The sequence below is a fragment of the Aedes albopictus genome, chromosome 3 (genome assembly GCF_035046485.1).
Source record: "Aedes albopictus strain Foshan chromosome 3, AalbF5, whole genome shotgun sequence".
Taxonomy (NCBI): Eukaryota; Metazoa; Arthropoda; class Insecta; order Diptera; family Culicidae; genus Aedes; species Aedes albopictus.
The window spans coordinates 226,311,756-226,328,011 of NC_085138.1; the positions used below are offsets into that span (position 1 = coordinate 226,311,756).

General features: G+C 44.9%; 1 protein-coding gene across 1 annotated transcript; it reads left to right on the forward strand.

Moving 5' to 3' along the window:
* The first annotated feature begins 396 nt into the window (after window positions 1–396).
* On the forward strand, window positions 397–3,117 carry LOC134290638 (uncharacterized). Its single transcript, XM_062857813.1, has one exon. The coding sequence runs from the start codon at window positions 397–399 to the stop codon at window positions 3,115–3,117; it is 2,721 nt and encodes a 906-aa protein (XP_062713797.1).
* The last annotated feature ends 13,139 nt before the right edge of the window (window positions 3,118–16,256 follow it).

Here is a 16,256-nt window from a genome sequence, read left to right on the forward strand (position 1 = left end):
TTCGACGTACTTTGAGCTGACGTGTGAATGACGATTACTTGAGCGAGTGTTCTACCGATTGACTGAGCGTGCTGTGTACCACCTGCTGGTTACGTTATATAGTTTCAAAGGTGAGATACACGGTATATGGCCTGCCGAGGCCTAGGACGTCAGATATTACATGGTATACCCTCCTTTTCCCGCAACTTTGATTTGACCTTGAGCTGTTATTCAACGAGTCTGTGACATCACAACGCTGCTACTGGATTGCTGGTGAATTGTTGGAGTTTTCGGTTTAGCACCTGCTAACTGTTCAAAGGTCAGTTAAGACAGTATATGTCCGCCGAAGCTAGGCTCTTCGGATTTCTACACCAACACATTCGTTCTCTTACCGGTTCTACGTGACGTCACACCATTATGCCATCGAGCAAGAGCACACCAACGTTGAAGGCATTGAAGGCTCAACTGAAGGACATCCAGTCTTCCCTCTGCGATATATCTCGCTTCGTGGAACAGTTCAAGGAGGAAACATCTACCACGCAGATAACATTACGTTTAGATAGGGTAGACAGGTTGTGGGAGAAGTATTCGGAAACTTTAGTGCTAGTTAGGGGTCATGCACAGTTTGAGGATGAAGACGATGTATACGATAAGGAGAGACAGGTAATCAGCGATCGTTATTACGAAGTGAAGGCGTTTCTTCTTGATAAAGCACGGGAGCGTCAACCGCCACGGGAACAGGATCAATCCATTCGCGACACTTCTGCATTCGGAGGATTAGACCATGTTAGGCTTCCCCAAATTAAATTACAAACATTCAATGGAGCCGTGGACGATTGGTTAAGCTTCAGGGATCTGTTTACATCTCTCATCCACACCAAGGCGGAACTTCCTGAGGTAGAAAAGTTCCACTACCTAAAGGGTTGTTTGCTAGGGGAACCCAAAAACCTGATCGATCCGTTACCCCTCACCGAGGCAAATTATCAAGTTGCTTGGAATTTGCTCTTGAAAAGATACGATAACTGTAAGGTGCTCAAGAAGCGGCAGATCCAGTCTCTGTTCAAACTGCCAGCTCTTCAAAGGGAATCCGTGACTGAACTGCATGGCCTTCTTGAAGGATTCGAAAGGATAGTTCAAACTCTGGATCAAGTAGTTCAATCTCGTGACTATAAGGATCTTCTTCTCGTCAACTTCCTCACAACAAGGTTGGATCCAGTAACGCGAAGGAGTTGGGAAGAACAGTCGGCCTCTAAGGATCAGGATTCAGTGAAGGACCTCACAGATTTCCTACACAGACGGGTAAGGATACTGGAATCCATGCCGTCGAAGCCAACGGATAAAAACCCTTCTCAAGTTCAAGCACCCACAAAACCGAAGGCTGCATCGGTGAAATCTAGCTATAGCACGGTACAGAGCTCAGCCGGACGCTGTGTGCTCTGTAAGGATAGCCACCTGTTGTATCAGTGTACTGGATTTCAAAGATTAACTGTTATGGAACGGGATACAGTTTTGAAGGCTAATGGTTTGTGCCGTAACTGCTTCAAGCTTGGCCATCAGGCAAGGGATTGCCAGTCAAGGTACTCTTGCCGAAAATGTAAGGGAAGGCATCACACCCTAGTATGCTTCAGGTCGGATCAGGATGGTAAGGTTATACCACCTACCAAGGTCAACAATACCAACCCAAAGGAAACCCAAGGATCATCAAACGGCGCAAGTACCTCTCAAATGGCTAACCTGGCAGCCACCGACACTGTGGTGTCTAACGTTGCTCAACAAATCTCATCACAAGTCCTGTTAGCGACGGCGATCATTCTACTGGAGGATGATGAAGGAAATCGGTTCCCAGCAAGAGCTCTCCTAGACTCAGGGTCAGAGAGCAATTTTATTACCCAATCGCTCAGCCAACGCATGCGTGTACAACGGAACAACGTGGATGTATCAGTTCTTGGTATTGGTCAATCTGCTTCAAGGGTCAAGCATTGCATCTTGGCGACGGTGTTGTCCAGGAATACTGAATTCTCTCGGCAAATGGAGTTTTTGGTCCTGCCTAAGGTCACTGTCAACCTACCAACAACGACAGTGAATACGGAAGGGTGGTCTATTCCAAGCGGATTTGTGTTGGCGGATCCTTCATTCTTTCAACCCAACACGGTGGATGTAGTTCTAGGAATCGAATGCTTCTTTGATTTGTTTCACACGGGTCGCAGAGTTTCGTTAGGAGAGCGTTTGCCAACAATCAGCGAAACTGTGTTCGGTTGGGTGATTGGCGGAGGAATTTCTAATTCGCAACATTCTCTACGGGTGAACTGTAATGTCTCGTCTTCGAACAACTTAGAGGACCTTATCGAAAGGTTTTGGAAGTGTGAGGAGTTGGAATCTTCAAAGGCGTATTCGAAAGAGGAAAGGAAATGTGAAGATCTGTTTCGGAACACGGTTCAACGTTCAGAGGAAGGTCGTTATACAGTAGCACTACCGAAGAACGACGAAATGATTGCTCGGATTGGCGAGTCGAGGAACATAGCATTACGGCGGTTGCTCGCTACGGAACGTAGACTCGCAAGGGATACCAGCCTAGCCAAACAATATTCCAGTTTTATGGAGGAATACCTTTTGTTGAGTCATATGGAGAAGGTTACAAACGAAGATTCTACAAGCCGGTGTTATCTTCCCCACCATCCTGTCGTAAAGGAGGCGAGCACAACGACAAAGGTCCGGGTGGTATTTGATGCCTCTTGCAAGACGTCCACCGGGATTTCTCTCAACGATTGTTTGCTGTGTGGCCCTACTACTCAAGAGGATCTTCGTTCGATAATCCTGCGGTGTCGCATGAAGCAAATAATGATGGTGGCTGACGTCGAAAAGATGTTTCGGCAAATTCTCCTACGCCAAGAGGATCGACCTTTACAATGCATCTTGTGGCGGTCGTCATCAACAGAGGATGTTAGTGCCTACGAACTATGTACTGTTACATATGGGACCAAATCAGCGCCGTTCTTGGCAACCAGGACACTAAATCAATTGGCTTTAGATGAAGAACATCGCTTCCCACTAGCAGCGAAGGCAATCCACGAGGACACTTACGTCGATGATTGTGGTACGCTTGCTTTCATGCACTTCGGTGGTCGCATGGAAAGATGATCGTGGATATGCGAAATGTTGAATGGTGATTGATCCAGTGGTTAGGTGGCTCGTTGGTTGGTTGAATTGGGATGCTGGCTGGCGGGAGACTCTTGCTTGACGGACGACAAGCGTGACCTGACTACGCCGAGTGGAAGGTCAGAATTCCCGGATGCCTGCGGATACTGCCAGTGGTCGAGTCGGAGGTGAAGCCCATGCTTCGGAAGATCCACGCCGCCGGTGGATGGAATGCCGTTTGACTCGCCAGTAGGATTGGGGTGGGTATGCCGTCGGTCTGATGCGATCAGTCCGAGTGTGGACGCGCCGGTCCGGAGGGTGGTTGGTTTGGCTTGAAGTGGACACGCCGGTCCGGAATTTGATACGGGTGCGGATGGAATTTGCACTGGTCCGTATGGAGGATTCGCCGATCCGTGGAATGGACACGCCGGTCCGGGTTTTGCTTGGATGAGCTCGCCGGCTCGGATGGACACGCCGGTCCGGAGATGGATTCACAGTTCCGTTGTCTTCATCGTCGCTTCTTGAGTCCCGTTGGATTTGAAATGATGTCCGCGATCGCTCCCTTGCGATCGGTCCTGGGAATGGTCGGTTCGCGGTCGCTCCCTGGCGGCCAATCCTGGTCACGGCACCATGTTTCGTCTAGAGTTGTGGATACTGGGGGGGACTCCAGGCGACGAAGAACAACTGGTTCAAAATTCAAACTAACTCGGATTTTATTTGCCCCCGAGAGGCACACGCCTGCTCGGAGGGATCTTCACTTACTAATAAATTGTGCACAAATGTAAAATATGCTATCGAGCGAAGCCAACACCTGTACAACAATTTATGGGGGAATTACCAGCGTCTCGGATCACCGTGTCTAGGCCCTTCTTGAAGACTGGAGTAGATTTTTTCGGACCCATCTACGTTCGGCCTGCTCCACGGCGTCCTGCTGTTAAAGCTTACGTTGCCATTTTTATTTGCTTGTGTACGAAGGCCGTCCACATGGAACTTGTGACTGACCTGTCCACTGATAGGTTCCTCCAGGCACTTCGTCGCTTCGTGGCTCGAAGAGGAAGGTGTGCTGTTATACAATCCGACAATGGGACAAACTTTGTTGGGGCTCGAAACAAGCTTCAAGAGCTCTTCAAGTTATTATCCGATGAGGGCCACAAGGAAGCGGTAGCGAAATTCTGCTGCAATGAAGGTATGGAGTGGCGGTTTATTCCACCAGGCTCACCACATTTCGGCGGCATATGGGAGGCAGCTGTACGTTCTGCTAAGCATCATCTGCTGAAGATTCTCGGCGAAAACCCTGAATCCCCAGAAGATCTAACAACGCTACTTGCGCAAGTTGAGGCATGTTTAAACTCGCGACCTCTAACTGCGATGTCAGATGATCCGAATGACATGGAACCGTTGACTCCAGCTCATTTTTTGATCGGGTCATCTCTTCAAGCTCTACCAGATCTTAGTTTTGAGGACATTCCTTCCAATCGCCTCAGTAAAATACAGCAGATGCAGCAGAAGATGCAACTATTTTGGACGAGATGGCGCAGAGAATATCTGCATACTCTACAGGCTCGTACAAAGCGATGGAAACCACCAATAAAACTTGAATGTGGTCAGCTAGTAGTCATTCAGGATGACAAACAACCACCGTCACGTTGGAAGATGGGACGAATCTACGAACTACATCCTGGGACTGATGGCGTTGTTAGGGTGGTGACCTTGAAAACCGTCAACGGTATGCTGAAACGCTCGGTAGAAAAACTTTGTTTCTTGCCTTATTTGGATGGTGAGGAAATTACCGTTACAGACAAGTAGTCAGATCCTTTCCCAATTCCCTTTCCCTGTCGAAGAGGATTTGTATATTTTCAGAAATTGGACATCTCTGGGTGGGTGAGAATGTTGGAGAGTAGCTCACCACCAACTACAACCCTCAACCCTCACCAGCTCAAAACCAACAAAGCAGCTGGTAAGGATGGTATCGCAGCTGAACTCATCAAGATGGACCCAGAAAAGTTGACCACCTGTGTGCATCGGCTGATAGTCAGGATCTGGGAATCCGAACAGCTACCGGAGAAGTGGAAGGAAGGGGTGGGGCAGATTACAAGAAAGGCAACCATTTGGAATGTGAGAACTTCAGGGCGATCACTATTTTGAATGCTGCCTACAAAGTGCTATCCCAGATCATCTTCCGTCGTCTGTCACCTAAAACGAATGAGTTCGTGGGAAGTTATCAAGCCGGCTTCATCGACGGCCGATAGACAACGGATCAGATCTTTACCGTACGGCAAATCCTCCAGAAATGCCGTGAATACCAGGCCCCAACGCATAACCTGTTCATCGACTTCAAAGCGGCATACGACAGTATCGACCGCGCAGAGCTATGGAGAATCATGTACGAAAACGGCTATCCTGGGAAGCTGACTAGACTGATTAAAGCAACGATGGACGGTGTGCAAAACTGCGTAAGGAGTTCGGGTGAACTATCCAATTCATTCGAATCTCGCCGGGGGCTGCGACAAGGTGATGGATTCTCATGCCTACTCTTCAACATCGCTCTGGAAGGTGTGATGTGACGAGCAGGGCTCAACAGCCGGCGAACGATTTTCACAAAATCCGGTCAATTTGTGTGTTTTGCGGACGACATGGACATTATTACCAGAACATTTGGAACGGTGGCAGAGCTGTACACCCGCCTGAAACGCGAAGCAGCAAAGGTAGGACTGGTGGTGAATGTCTCAAAAACAAAGTACTAACCCACGCATCAAATGCACCATGTACAAAACGCTAATAAGACCGGTGGTCCTCTACGGACACGAGACATGGACCATGCTCGAGGAGGACCTGCAAGCACTCGGTCGAGCGACGCGTGCTAAGGGCGATCTTCGGCGGCGTGCAGCAAAACGGTGTGTGGCGGAGAATGATGAACCACGAGCTCGCTGCACTTTACGGCGAACCCAGCATGCAGAAGGTGGCCAAAGCCGAAAGGATACGGTGAGCAGGGCATGTGGCAAGAATGGCGGACAACAACCCTGCAAGGCTGGTGTTTGCAACTGATCCGGTTGGCACAAGAAGGTGTGGAACGCAGAGAGCACGATAGGCGGACCAGGTGGAGCGTGACCTGGCGAGCATTGGGCGCAACTGAGGATGGAGAGCGGCAGCCACAAACCGAGTATTGTGGCGTACTATTGTTGATTATGTCTTGTCTTAAATGTGATGTTGAACAAATAAATGTATGTATAATGTTGTGCTGAGTGTCAATCTGAGTCACTTCGATATCGGAATAGCTGGCTCAGGACCTATGAAGTCATGTGATGCTCCAGTGCGAGCTAACTCATTAGCGATGGAAGTATGACCAGGTACCCATACAAGGTTCACCGGCATTGCATACAAGCTTTCTTGATTCTGAACTCAATACGAGGTGTCCAGGAAAGCTTGGAATCAAGAATTACTTCAATGACTTTACCTGATAAGTCACATTGATTTCAAAATCAAAAAGACGCAAAGGCCGAACGCTATGACGGTTTCACCATTCCGTGAAAAGAACAACAGATGTTTAATTCGGATTTACCGAAAGGCTATATTGGCGACACCACCCCTCAACTACCTGAAGGGCGCTATTCATCAGGTCGATATCGACTAAAAATTTTAGGTAGTCGTCGGCAAAACCATAAGTAGGAAAACCGCTATTATTGAGTTGCCTCAATAGCGTATCTGCTACAAGATCACACAAAAGTGGTGATTAAACTCCCCCTTCGGAGCAACCACAAACACTCAATTTCCTTATCGCTGCTTGACGCAATGTCGAGAAGAGATGTCGGTTTTTGAGCATTTGGTGAATTCAATTAGAAATCATTGGAGATATACCATGACCCCGCACGGCTTCCAATATGGCATCGAAAGCCACATTGTCAAAGGCACCATAGATATCTAAGAAAACACCCAAAACACGATTGCCTTTGAGCGAATGCCTTTTCGATATCGTAAACAACTTTGTATAAAAGAGCCACAGTGGACTTACCAGATTGGTAGGCATGTTGGTTCTCATGAAGAGGCACGTTGGCCAGATGAACATCACGGAGGGTATCGCTCCACTTGGGTGGTGGCTTCTATATTCGTCTGTTTTCCACTATAACTCATTCAATTTTGAATCAATTGACTTGGAATGTTGTACACGGGTAGATACTATACCTATCTCACCACATTCCAAAAGTTGTGTCAATTGGTTCAAATTTGACTGAGTTATAGTGGAAAACAGAAGAATATGGAAGCCACCGCCCAAGTGGCGCGATTCCCGATGTGATGATCCACAATGCGTTCTAAGCATTTCAGAAAAAAAGTTTAATTATCGGGCCCACCAGCTTTAAATTTGTGGGTATAGAGCATGACCATACTGACGGTGACGGGTTCGAATCCCGGTCGGTCCATGAACTTTTCGTAATGTAAATTTCCCCGACTTCCTTGGGCATAGGGAATCTACGTGCCGTCCATACGATAAACGAAGGCAAAATGGTCATTGACAGAGGAAGCTCACAGTTAACCTTCCGTAACTAGCGCGGCTGGCTAGTGGCCACCACCACCGCCAGTACCACGCTTATACTGAACACAAAAAGCGAGATTTTTTGAACGTGTTGTACAAAATACAACAGCGCGATCGCTCGAGGGTTAATAACTGCAGAAGTGCTCATAGAACACTAAGGCTGAGAATCAGTCATTGTCCCAGTGAGAACGTAATGCCAAGAAGAAAAAAAGAAGAAGTTTAATTATCGTTGTGTTGAAGCTTAGTATTTATTTGATTGAGTTAGTGGGATGTATTTAGTTTTTCCAAATTATGTTGACATTGTATGTGTCTCTTGTTTTTCTATTTAAAATACGATAATTTCCACAAGTTACTATATATTGCCTTCCGGGTGGATTAGCTGTTTTTGTTCTTATAGCTTGTGTTCGGCTGCTCAGGTTATTTGTCGCATTTCGATCAAATGTGTTTATTTTGTTTCCCTTTTCCAACGACTTTTCTCTCGCCTGTGCCTCTTATCTTGTTGGTCATTTTACGCCCGTCCCTGGTCTATTCTTTCCACGCACGATACGGTTTACACGGCAGCAACATAAGGCGCCTCTCGTCAAGGTTTTGTTTTTTTTTTCTGGGCTATGTGTTGGAAATGTTTTATTAGCCCATGGGGATTGTTTCTCGTAAGTAGGAAAGTTATTTTACCCACAGAAATGAATTCTTCTCTGCTTGAAAATAGTTTGAATCTTGCGACTTGTTCAATTTATCTGCTAAAGTAAATTAAACGCAACGAAAACGCCCAATAATTGCAGTGCAGTTGGAAATTTCATTACTTCTCATTGTTATACCGGCACATGTGACTTGAATTCATTATGCATCCGATCTGAACAGAGCGAAAAAGGTTGGACGAATTCAACTGGCACGTACGTAATAGCCCTCCATCGGAACCTGTTTCACTATCAAAGCCGTTTGCTGCGTCGGCTCGGTACACATAGGTACGTGATGCGTCTGGTCGCATATTTCACGCGCCCGGTGGAGGTCCCAACAAGGAGCAAAAGGACCGCAAACAGCAGCAACAACGAGGAAGCCTTTTTCGCGCGCCGTCGTCGTCGACCCAATTATTCCTCTTCCCCAGCGCTGTCGTGTGTACAACATGGGTATTGGCTACCGTACCGCCCAGCTTCCCAGTTTCGAAATGAGCCGCCTCATCAGAACAGCCATCGCATCCGTTTGTACGTGCCGTCATATTTCGTTCATCTACGTGATTGGAGTGAACAAAATCTTACCAAATGATTGGACTCGGGAAAAGGTTCTGATGAAATTCACGCTTCTGTAGCGGCACGTCACAGAGAAATCGATTGGAAGGTAGTTCTGTGATTATTGATTTTAAGAACAGAAATGTTGGTCTTTAGTATATACCAGCTCTGAACTTGCTCAATTCTGCTACATACACGATTTTACCAACGTTTACGTTTAATCAGAACTGTGCCAATTATTACACTAATACCGAAGTGCAAATTAAAAGATGTGCGAGACATAACAGCGGGCTGAAAAACGGTGAGTCGATAAGGAGAGCGTCCAACATAGCTGTGTTCCTCACAAGTCCCTACCTCATGTTTCCACGGGTCAATCAATGACAAAGACCGCCAGCTAAAGTTGTGTGCTTAGCTAGTAGGCCATATTGACCACTGTCTGTTGTCCTTCTGACTTCAGCTAGATTGAGGATGTACGACCCGAGCGCTTGTTCATTAAGGAGGTGCAGCTCAAACAGTGTGCTGCAGCGTCTGTTCTGGCATCCAGCGGCTGGGTATGAAAAGCTCCTTCACCGGAAGCTAAACTTTTAGAACTTTTAGCGCGAAACAATGGACAAAAATTGAAGCTTGGAATGTGTTAACCCAAGTCAAACAGGGTAAACTGGCACAGCTAGCCAATGAGACATGCTGTATGAAGCATAAAATCCTAGGGCTGAGCTAAGTCCGAACTTTGGAGTACACAGGTAGGCATTGGGCAAACTCTGCTATACTCTGGCCTACAATGTGAATACGCTTCTCGTCACCGTGGAGTTGGTTTCCTGCTCAGCGCTTACGCCTACGCTGCGCTTATAAAGAGGCAACCTATATAATGAGTGGATTATTGTGATGTGTGATTATCATAATCCAATGTCATGTTACGTGTCAATAGATGCTGCTGAAATGCAAGACAAAGAGTTCATTTACAGCCAACTGAATGCTGTCGTAGATAAAATTTCAAAAGGTGATATCAAGATCCTCCTGGGCCGTTTTAACGCGAAGTTCCGACAATTTGACGTCATGGGCTCGAAAAAATGAGCGAGAAGAGACAGTTGTTTGCAGAGTGTTGTGGCAACAATGACATGGTAATTGGGGGATCGCTATTTCGTCATAAATCAGTGCACAAAGTAACATGGGATTCCCTTGATGGAGGCACGGAAAATCAAATCGATCACATCTGCATCAGCCGGAAATGAAAACGGAGCCATCTTGATGTACCGAACAAACATAGCGCCGACATTGCGTCCGACCATCATATCCTAATCGGTGACATCCGGCTGCGTATTGCGAGGACCCATCGACAGGAGGAGAAAATCGGGCGCCGGTGCAATACACGCCGACTGGAAGACGCAGTGGTGAAAAGGTTCTTCGTCGAGGAGCTGGAGAACCGCACTCGAATATTCCGGAAGGTGAAAGCGTAGAAGATCAATGGAGCGCCATCAAGAACGCCTTCATTACCACCGGCGAGAATAATTTGGGTGAACTACGCACCCAGAAAGAGCAGTGAATCATGGATGACACCTGGAGGAAGGTAAAGGAGCGAGTGAATGCTAAAGCCGCAGTAGAGCGATCGAAAACACGAGGGGTCAAAGCCGCAATGCCTCGTCAGCGCTATTCGGCTCTCGAGAAGGAACTGAAGAGCGTGGGCGCACGCCCTAGCCTTCGAAGGCGAGAAAGCCGCAAACATCGGCGACATCCGTCTCCCCTACGATGTCTCACATCGCCTTAGTGGGACTAAGATGGATGCTACGATGCACGTGAAAGACAGTCTGGACAGCTATTGACCGATCCAGCTGACCAGCTGAAACGTTGGTTCGAGCACTTTGGAAAGCTTTTTCAAGTATCGGCCACGCCATCAACACTTCAGCATGATCTGCCAGAGGTTCGATGCATTACCCGTGTCCATCAGTGCAGGAGATAGAAACAGCTATCGGTAGTATGAAATCAAACAGAGCCCCGTGGGTCGATCGCATATCAGCTAAGACGCCCAAAGCTGACCCTGTAGTATCTGCATAACTTCTGCAACATATGAAAAACTGCGACATTTCTGGCCGACTGGATGCAAGACGTCTTAGTAAACGTACCCAAAAATGGTGACCTGATTGTATGCGATAATTAGCGGACCATCATGTTACTGTGTATCGTTCTCAAAGTCCTCTGCAAAGTGATCCTTAACCGGATACAGCAAAAGATTGACGAAATTCTCCGACAGCAACAGGCAGGATTCCGTGGTGGATGATCCTGTGTGGAGCATGGAGCATATTGTCACGCTCCGTATCATTCTGGAGCTAATCAATGAATTCCAAGAGTCTCTCTACATGCCCGAGCAGAGGGGAATATCAAATTAATAACTACGAAATCACAAAACCTGTTTTTAAATCTTGTTGTGTTATTATTGAATTATCAAGGTATTACGTTTCCATAACATGTTTTGTTGGACAATCTTATTTTGTTATGACCAAGCTATTGGTATACAGCAATTAAATAACATTTCAATATTACATTTTGTTGTGGAACAAGTTTAGTTATTATTGTATTATTGAGAGTGTACAAATACTTTATTCTATTGCTATCAAAACTAAAACAAGTTTTGAAAAAAAAAACCTACGTCATTCTACAACGCTATTTACAGCATTTCGTGAGTGAGGGGAAAAACTGCATATTATTTTATTCTTAATCACTTAACCTAATTTACAGCTCTATTGTTCACTGGGGCACTACGTGAGCACTTTCAATTGACAGCTGCACTTACATTTTGTACAGCGCCTAGATTCTATTATTCTTTATCGAATTGGTTGCCTTTCTGCTGGTTTCACTTTTTCTACTTTACCCCTAGTAGAATGATGATCACAAGGATGATGATGGATGGCCGTTGTTCCTTTCCAGTCTGATTGGGGGTCCATTATGAGTAGCAGTTCGCTGATGTCCAGGTATCCGGGTCCGTTTGAGAAATGGGGCTCAGAAGAGGGTCAGTGTCAGTTGCTCTCGGGGGAAAAGCAACTGACGAAAAATTGCAAGTGCCGGGGCTGGGAATCAAACCCATGACCATCCGCATATGAAGCGAACGTGGGACCAACTACGTCACGGGCCCCGGCATCAACTGCATATTCTCTCATCGATTTGTCTTCCTCTTCCATTTTTTATTACATCCTAACTTTGACAGTGTGCAAGCAAACTTTTTCCCACGGAATACTAGCTAGAGATAGTATTCCGTGGGAAAAAGTTGGCCTAATGCTCCAGCAAAATTGTTGAACGATTTTTTTAAAAGTGCGCAAAGTTAGGCCCTTGGTGCGCAAAGTATGTTACGCTTACGGTATCACATTTGATACGAGGTGTGGTGTATTACGTGACATGGAGGTACTGTAATGTGTACAAAACCAAGTCCCTGCTGGGCGGCGCGAGGTTTGAAATTGACTGAGTTGTAGCTGAAAAGTATCCTACATACATCAAAACGAGAACATATCAAACGATATTGAAGGTGGGGTTTGCAAGGGACGTTTCAGATTCCGCCTTTGACATGATTCTCATGATTCGCTGATAAAAATGTCAAACTTATTGAGTAAACTTGTTTGAACGAATCTAATACAGACAGCTGAATCCAAAATTGTAGATGGTTTCGAATGGGATTTTTCAGAAATATTTTGTATTTTCACATGTTTTCCCTATCTTTCCAGAGGATGAAGTCGGATATACCTATTTGTGGTAAAAGATTACACGAATAGTTGAAAATACGCCTATGAGGGAAGAGAGAAACTGAAGTTCGCAATGACTGTTCCGCCCATGATGGTATAGATATAGCATTCTCGGCCAACACGAAGTCAAATATGTTGTAGAATAGGATGCTAAAGTGGAAGCCATATGCGTAAATGCTTCCATTTAAACACGGTAAAGTGTAAGCATATCGCCTCCACTTTAGCATCCTATTCAACAGCATATGCGATCGTTTGATATCATAACTAATTTTGCTTACGGAATGTTATCAATAACTCTTTAAAATCAAAATTTGTTATTGAAACATTTCCCAAATTCACTGTTATTAAGTTGTTATTGACACTAACAAAACATGTTATTGAATTGATTTTCCAGGAACAAACTTTTGTTATGTGACTTGTTATTTTGCCGCTTATGACAGACAAGTTTATAACTCAATATGTTATGTTAATAACATGAAAATTACTAATTCCATTATGCAGTTATTTTGCCAAAATAACGCATTTTGTTATGCTGTTGTTATTCTCTTCTGCTCGGGTGGTGTTCATTGATTACCTAAAAGGTTTCGACCGTCTCAACCACGGAAACATGTGGGAAGCCCTCAGGCCTGAGAAAATCATTGGATTCATTGAAGCACAGTATAGGGCATTTTGGTGCAGAGTACTGCACTGCACAACGGTGTTTTGTACGATCCCATCCGGGTCGTTGCTGGAGTGAGGCAAGGATGTATACGATCGGCGCTACTGTTCCTCATCGTAATCGACGAGATCCTGGTGGGTGCGATTGACCGTGAATCAAATCGTGGATTGCTGTGACAGCCCATTACCATCTTCTTCTTCTTCTTTATGGCTCGACGTCCCCACTGGGACTTGGCCTGCCTCGCTTCAACTTAGTGTTCTTTGAGCACTTCCACAGTTATTAATTGAAGGTCTTTCTTTGCCTGCCATTGCATGAATTTGTATATTGTGAGGCAAGTACAATGATACACTATATGCCCAGGGAGTCGGGAAAACTTCCCCGACCGGAACGGGAATCGAACCCGCCGTCTCCGGATTGGTGATCCTTAGCCTTAACCACTAGGCTAACTGGAGCCCATTACCATGGAGCACCTAAATGACTTCGAATTGGCTGATGACGTTGCTCTTCTGGCTCAACGACGCTCTGATATGCAGAGCAAGCTCGATGATCTTGCCAATCGCTCCTCAGCGGCAGGTCTTCCCATCAACGTCAACAAGACCAAATCGTTGGATGTAAACACGGTCAACCCTTCCAGCTTTACGGTAGCTGGGCAATCAGTGAAGAATGTTGATAGCTTTCAATATCGAGATAGCCAAATGGCAGCCGATGGCGGCACCAAGATCGACATAGGTTCACGGATTAAGAAGGCGAGGGCTGCTTTTGCGAGTTTAAGAGATGCTTGGAAAAATAACCAAATCAGTCGACGCACTAAAATTCAAATTCTCAACTCAAACGTGAAATATGTGCTGCCTTACGACAGTGAATCCTGGTGTGTATCATAGGGAGAACAGTCAACAGGCGCAGTAGCATAACGTCCGAGGCCATCATGTCCCAAGACTAACATAACGTCCGAACATGCAGATAAAAAAAAAACGATCAAATCTGACTATACATGTCAATGGTTGCTACTCCGTTATTGATCTGAGCTGTTACCAATTGCACTGAGATCCAAATGAATAAGAGCTGGGACACTCCACTTATTTCCAAAGTGCAATTCTAGCAGCTCATACATTTTGGATCAATACCGGCGCCGGCCACGTCCTTATAGTCAGTTGGGAAGGGAAACGAATGTTAGAGTGTGCTGGTTGTTTCTACTAAAGACCGATATCACCTCTGCATCCCCACATCCAGCACGGACTGGGGTATTTGTCAGACGGAAAGGATGGAAGATCTGGGAGTCACCGTTGGGTCGGTGATGCGATCCATGGATATGGGGTTATTTATAGTGTTCGTAAGGTGATAGATTGCGTGGTGAATGAGGTGAATAAGGTCAAGCGGCACAGCACGCTTTGGTTGCATAACTTGTAGGCGTTATATACACTGTGCTGTGAGTGGAAATTGGAAGGGAGGGAAACGACTTTTTTCCAATTCGTTTCTGGTTCTAGCGAAGGCTATGAACATATGAATATAGCAATGATATGTTGGCGGCGTAGCAGTCTTTTCACAAATCAAAAACTAATTTGTTTCTATGTCCGACGTTTCGATATATTTAACATCTTTTTCACGGATTAGAAACTTGATCCTTGAAAAAGATGTTAAATATATCGAAACGTCGGACATAGAAACAAATTAGTTTTTGATTTGTGAAAAGACTGCTACGCCGCCAACATATCATTGCCAGATTCCCTCAGTCGATACTATTCCCTCCATGTGAATATACATGAGTTGTATACAGTCAGGTTTTTTTTTACGCGGGGGATACATACCGCGTAAAAAAAAACCGCGTAAAAATAAACCGCGTTAATTCAAAAATCCGCGTAAAAATAAACCGCGTTAATTCAAAAATCCGCGTAAAAATAAACCGCGTTAATTCAAAAATCCGCGTAAATGAAAACCATGTTTTATAAATTTAACTCAATAATTTCCTTCTTAATTTTATATTAAAAAATGAACTCAACGAATTATTTTAAGACAACATTTTAAGATTTTTGCCTGTCACTCAAAATTTCTACAAGTTACACAAAATGCCAAGCTATTGTTTAAAGGTTTAAAGCTTTTACCATCATTGATGACGTCAAACCCAACATCAACCTATCATTCACCTATGTTTATTTTGGCCAGCAAACCCAACATGGACCCAATACTTGGTCGATGTTGGTCCAACAGTGGCTCAACATTCGATAAAAATTGACCCAACTTTAACCCGACATTCGATATTTTTTCAGTCTGGCGGAATTTTGCAGGGTTTTCTCGTGTTTCGTGCCCAGCTACTCATTTGGGTGACAATGTATTCAATTGACAAGGATTCGCTTCTCATTTGATAGGTGTCCTGATTGAATGAAATCGTTTTGAACATGAATAGAAGGAACAATGTTTGAAAAGATTTGTTGGTTAATGTTCAAATGAATGAGATGAAGTTTTGCAACACTGGTTGTTAAGACTCCAACTCACAGTTGTCGCATAAGTATCGAAGTACAGGCAGTAAATCATGTTCACTTAACCTTCCATAACTCGCGCGGTTGCCCACCACCGTCAACACCACGCTAATTACTGAACACGAAAAGCGAGATTATTTCAACATGTTGTACAAAATACGACAGCGCGATTGCTCGAGGGTTGATAGTTAAAGGTCACATAGCATTCTTAAAAAAAAAATGGGATATTCCAGATAATCCTAAGTGTTCTGGAACTCAGTTTTTAAAGTCTATGGCTATGACAGTAGTTTCTCAACCTAAAAATAGTAACTATACATAATTAGACAGGGTTTAAATCAATAATTATTCCAAAATAGTTTTAAAATATTTCAAATCAGCCAATTGAACAGCCAGAAATAGACATAATAGACATAATTATCTGATAGATAGATACAATATTAGATATAATAATAATCTCTGGACATAATAGATTACAAATCGTAGATTTGTTCATGTAATCTCAAGAACGGTTTGGATGTCCTTAGACATCTCAAC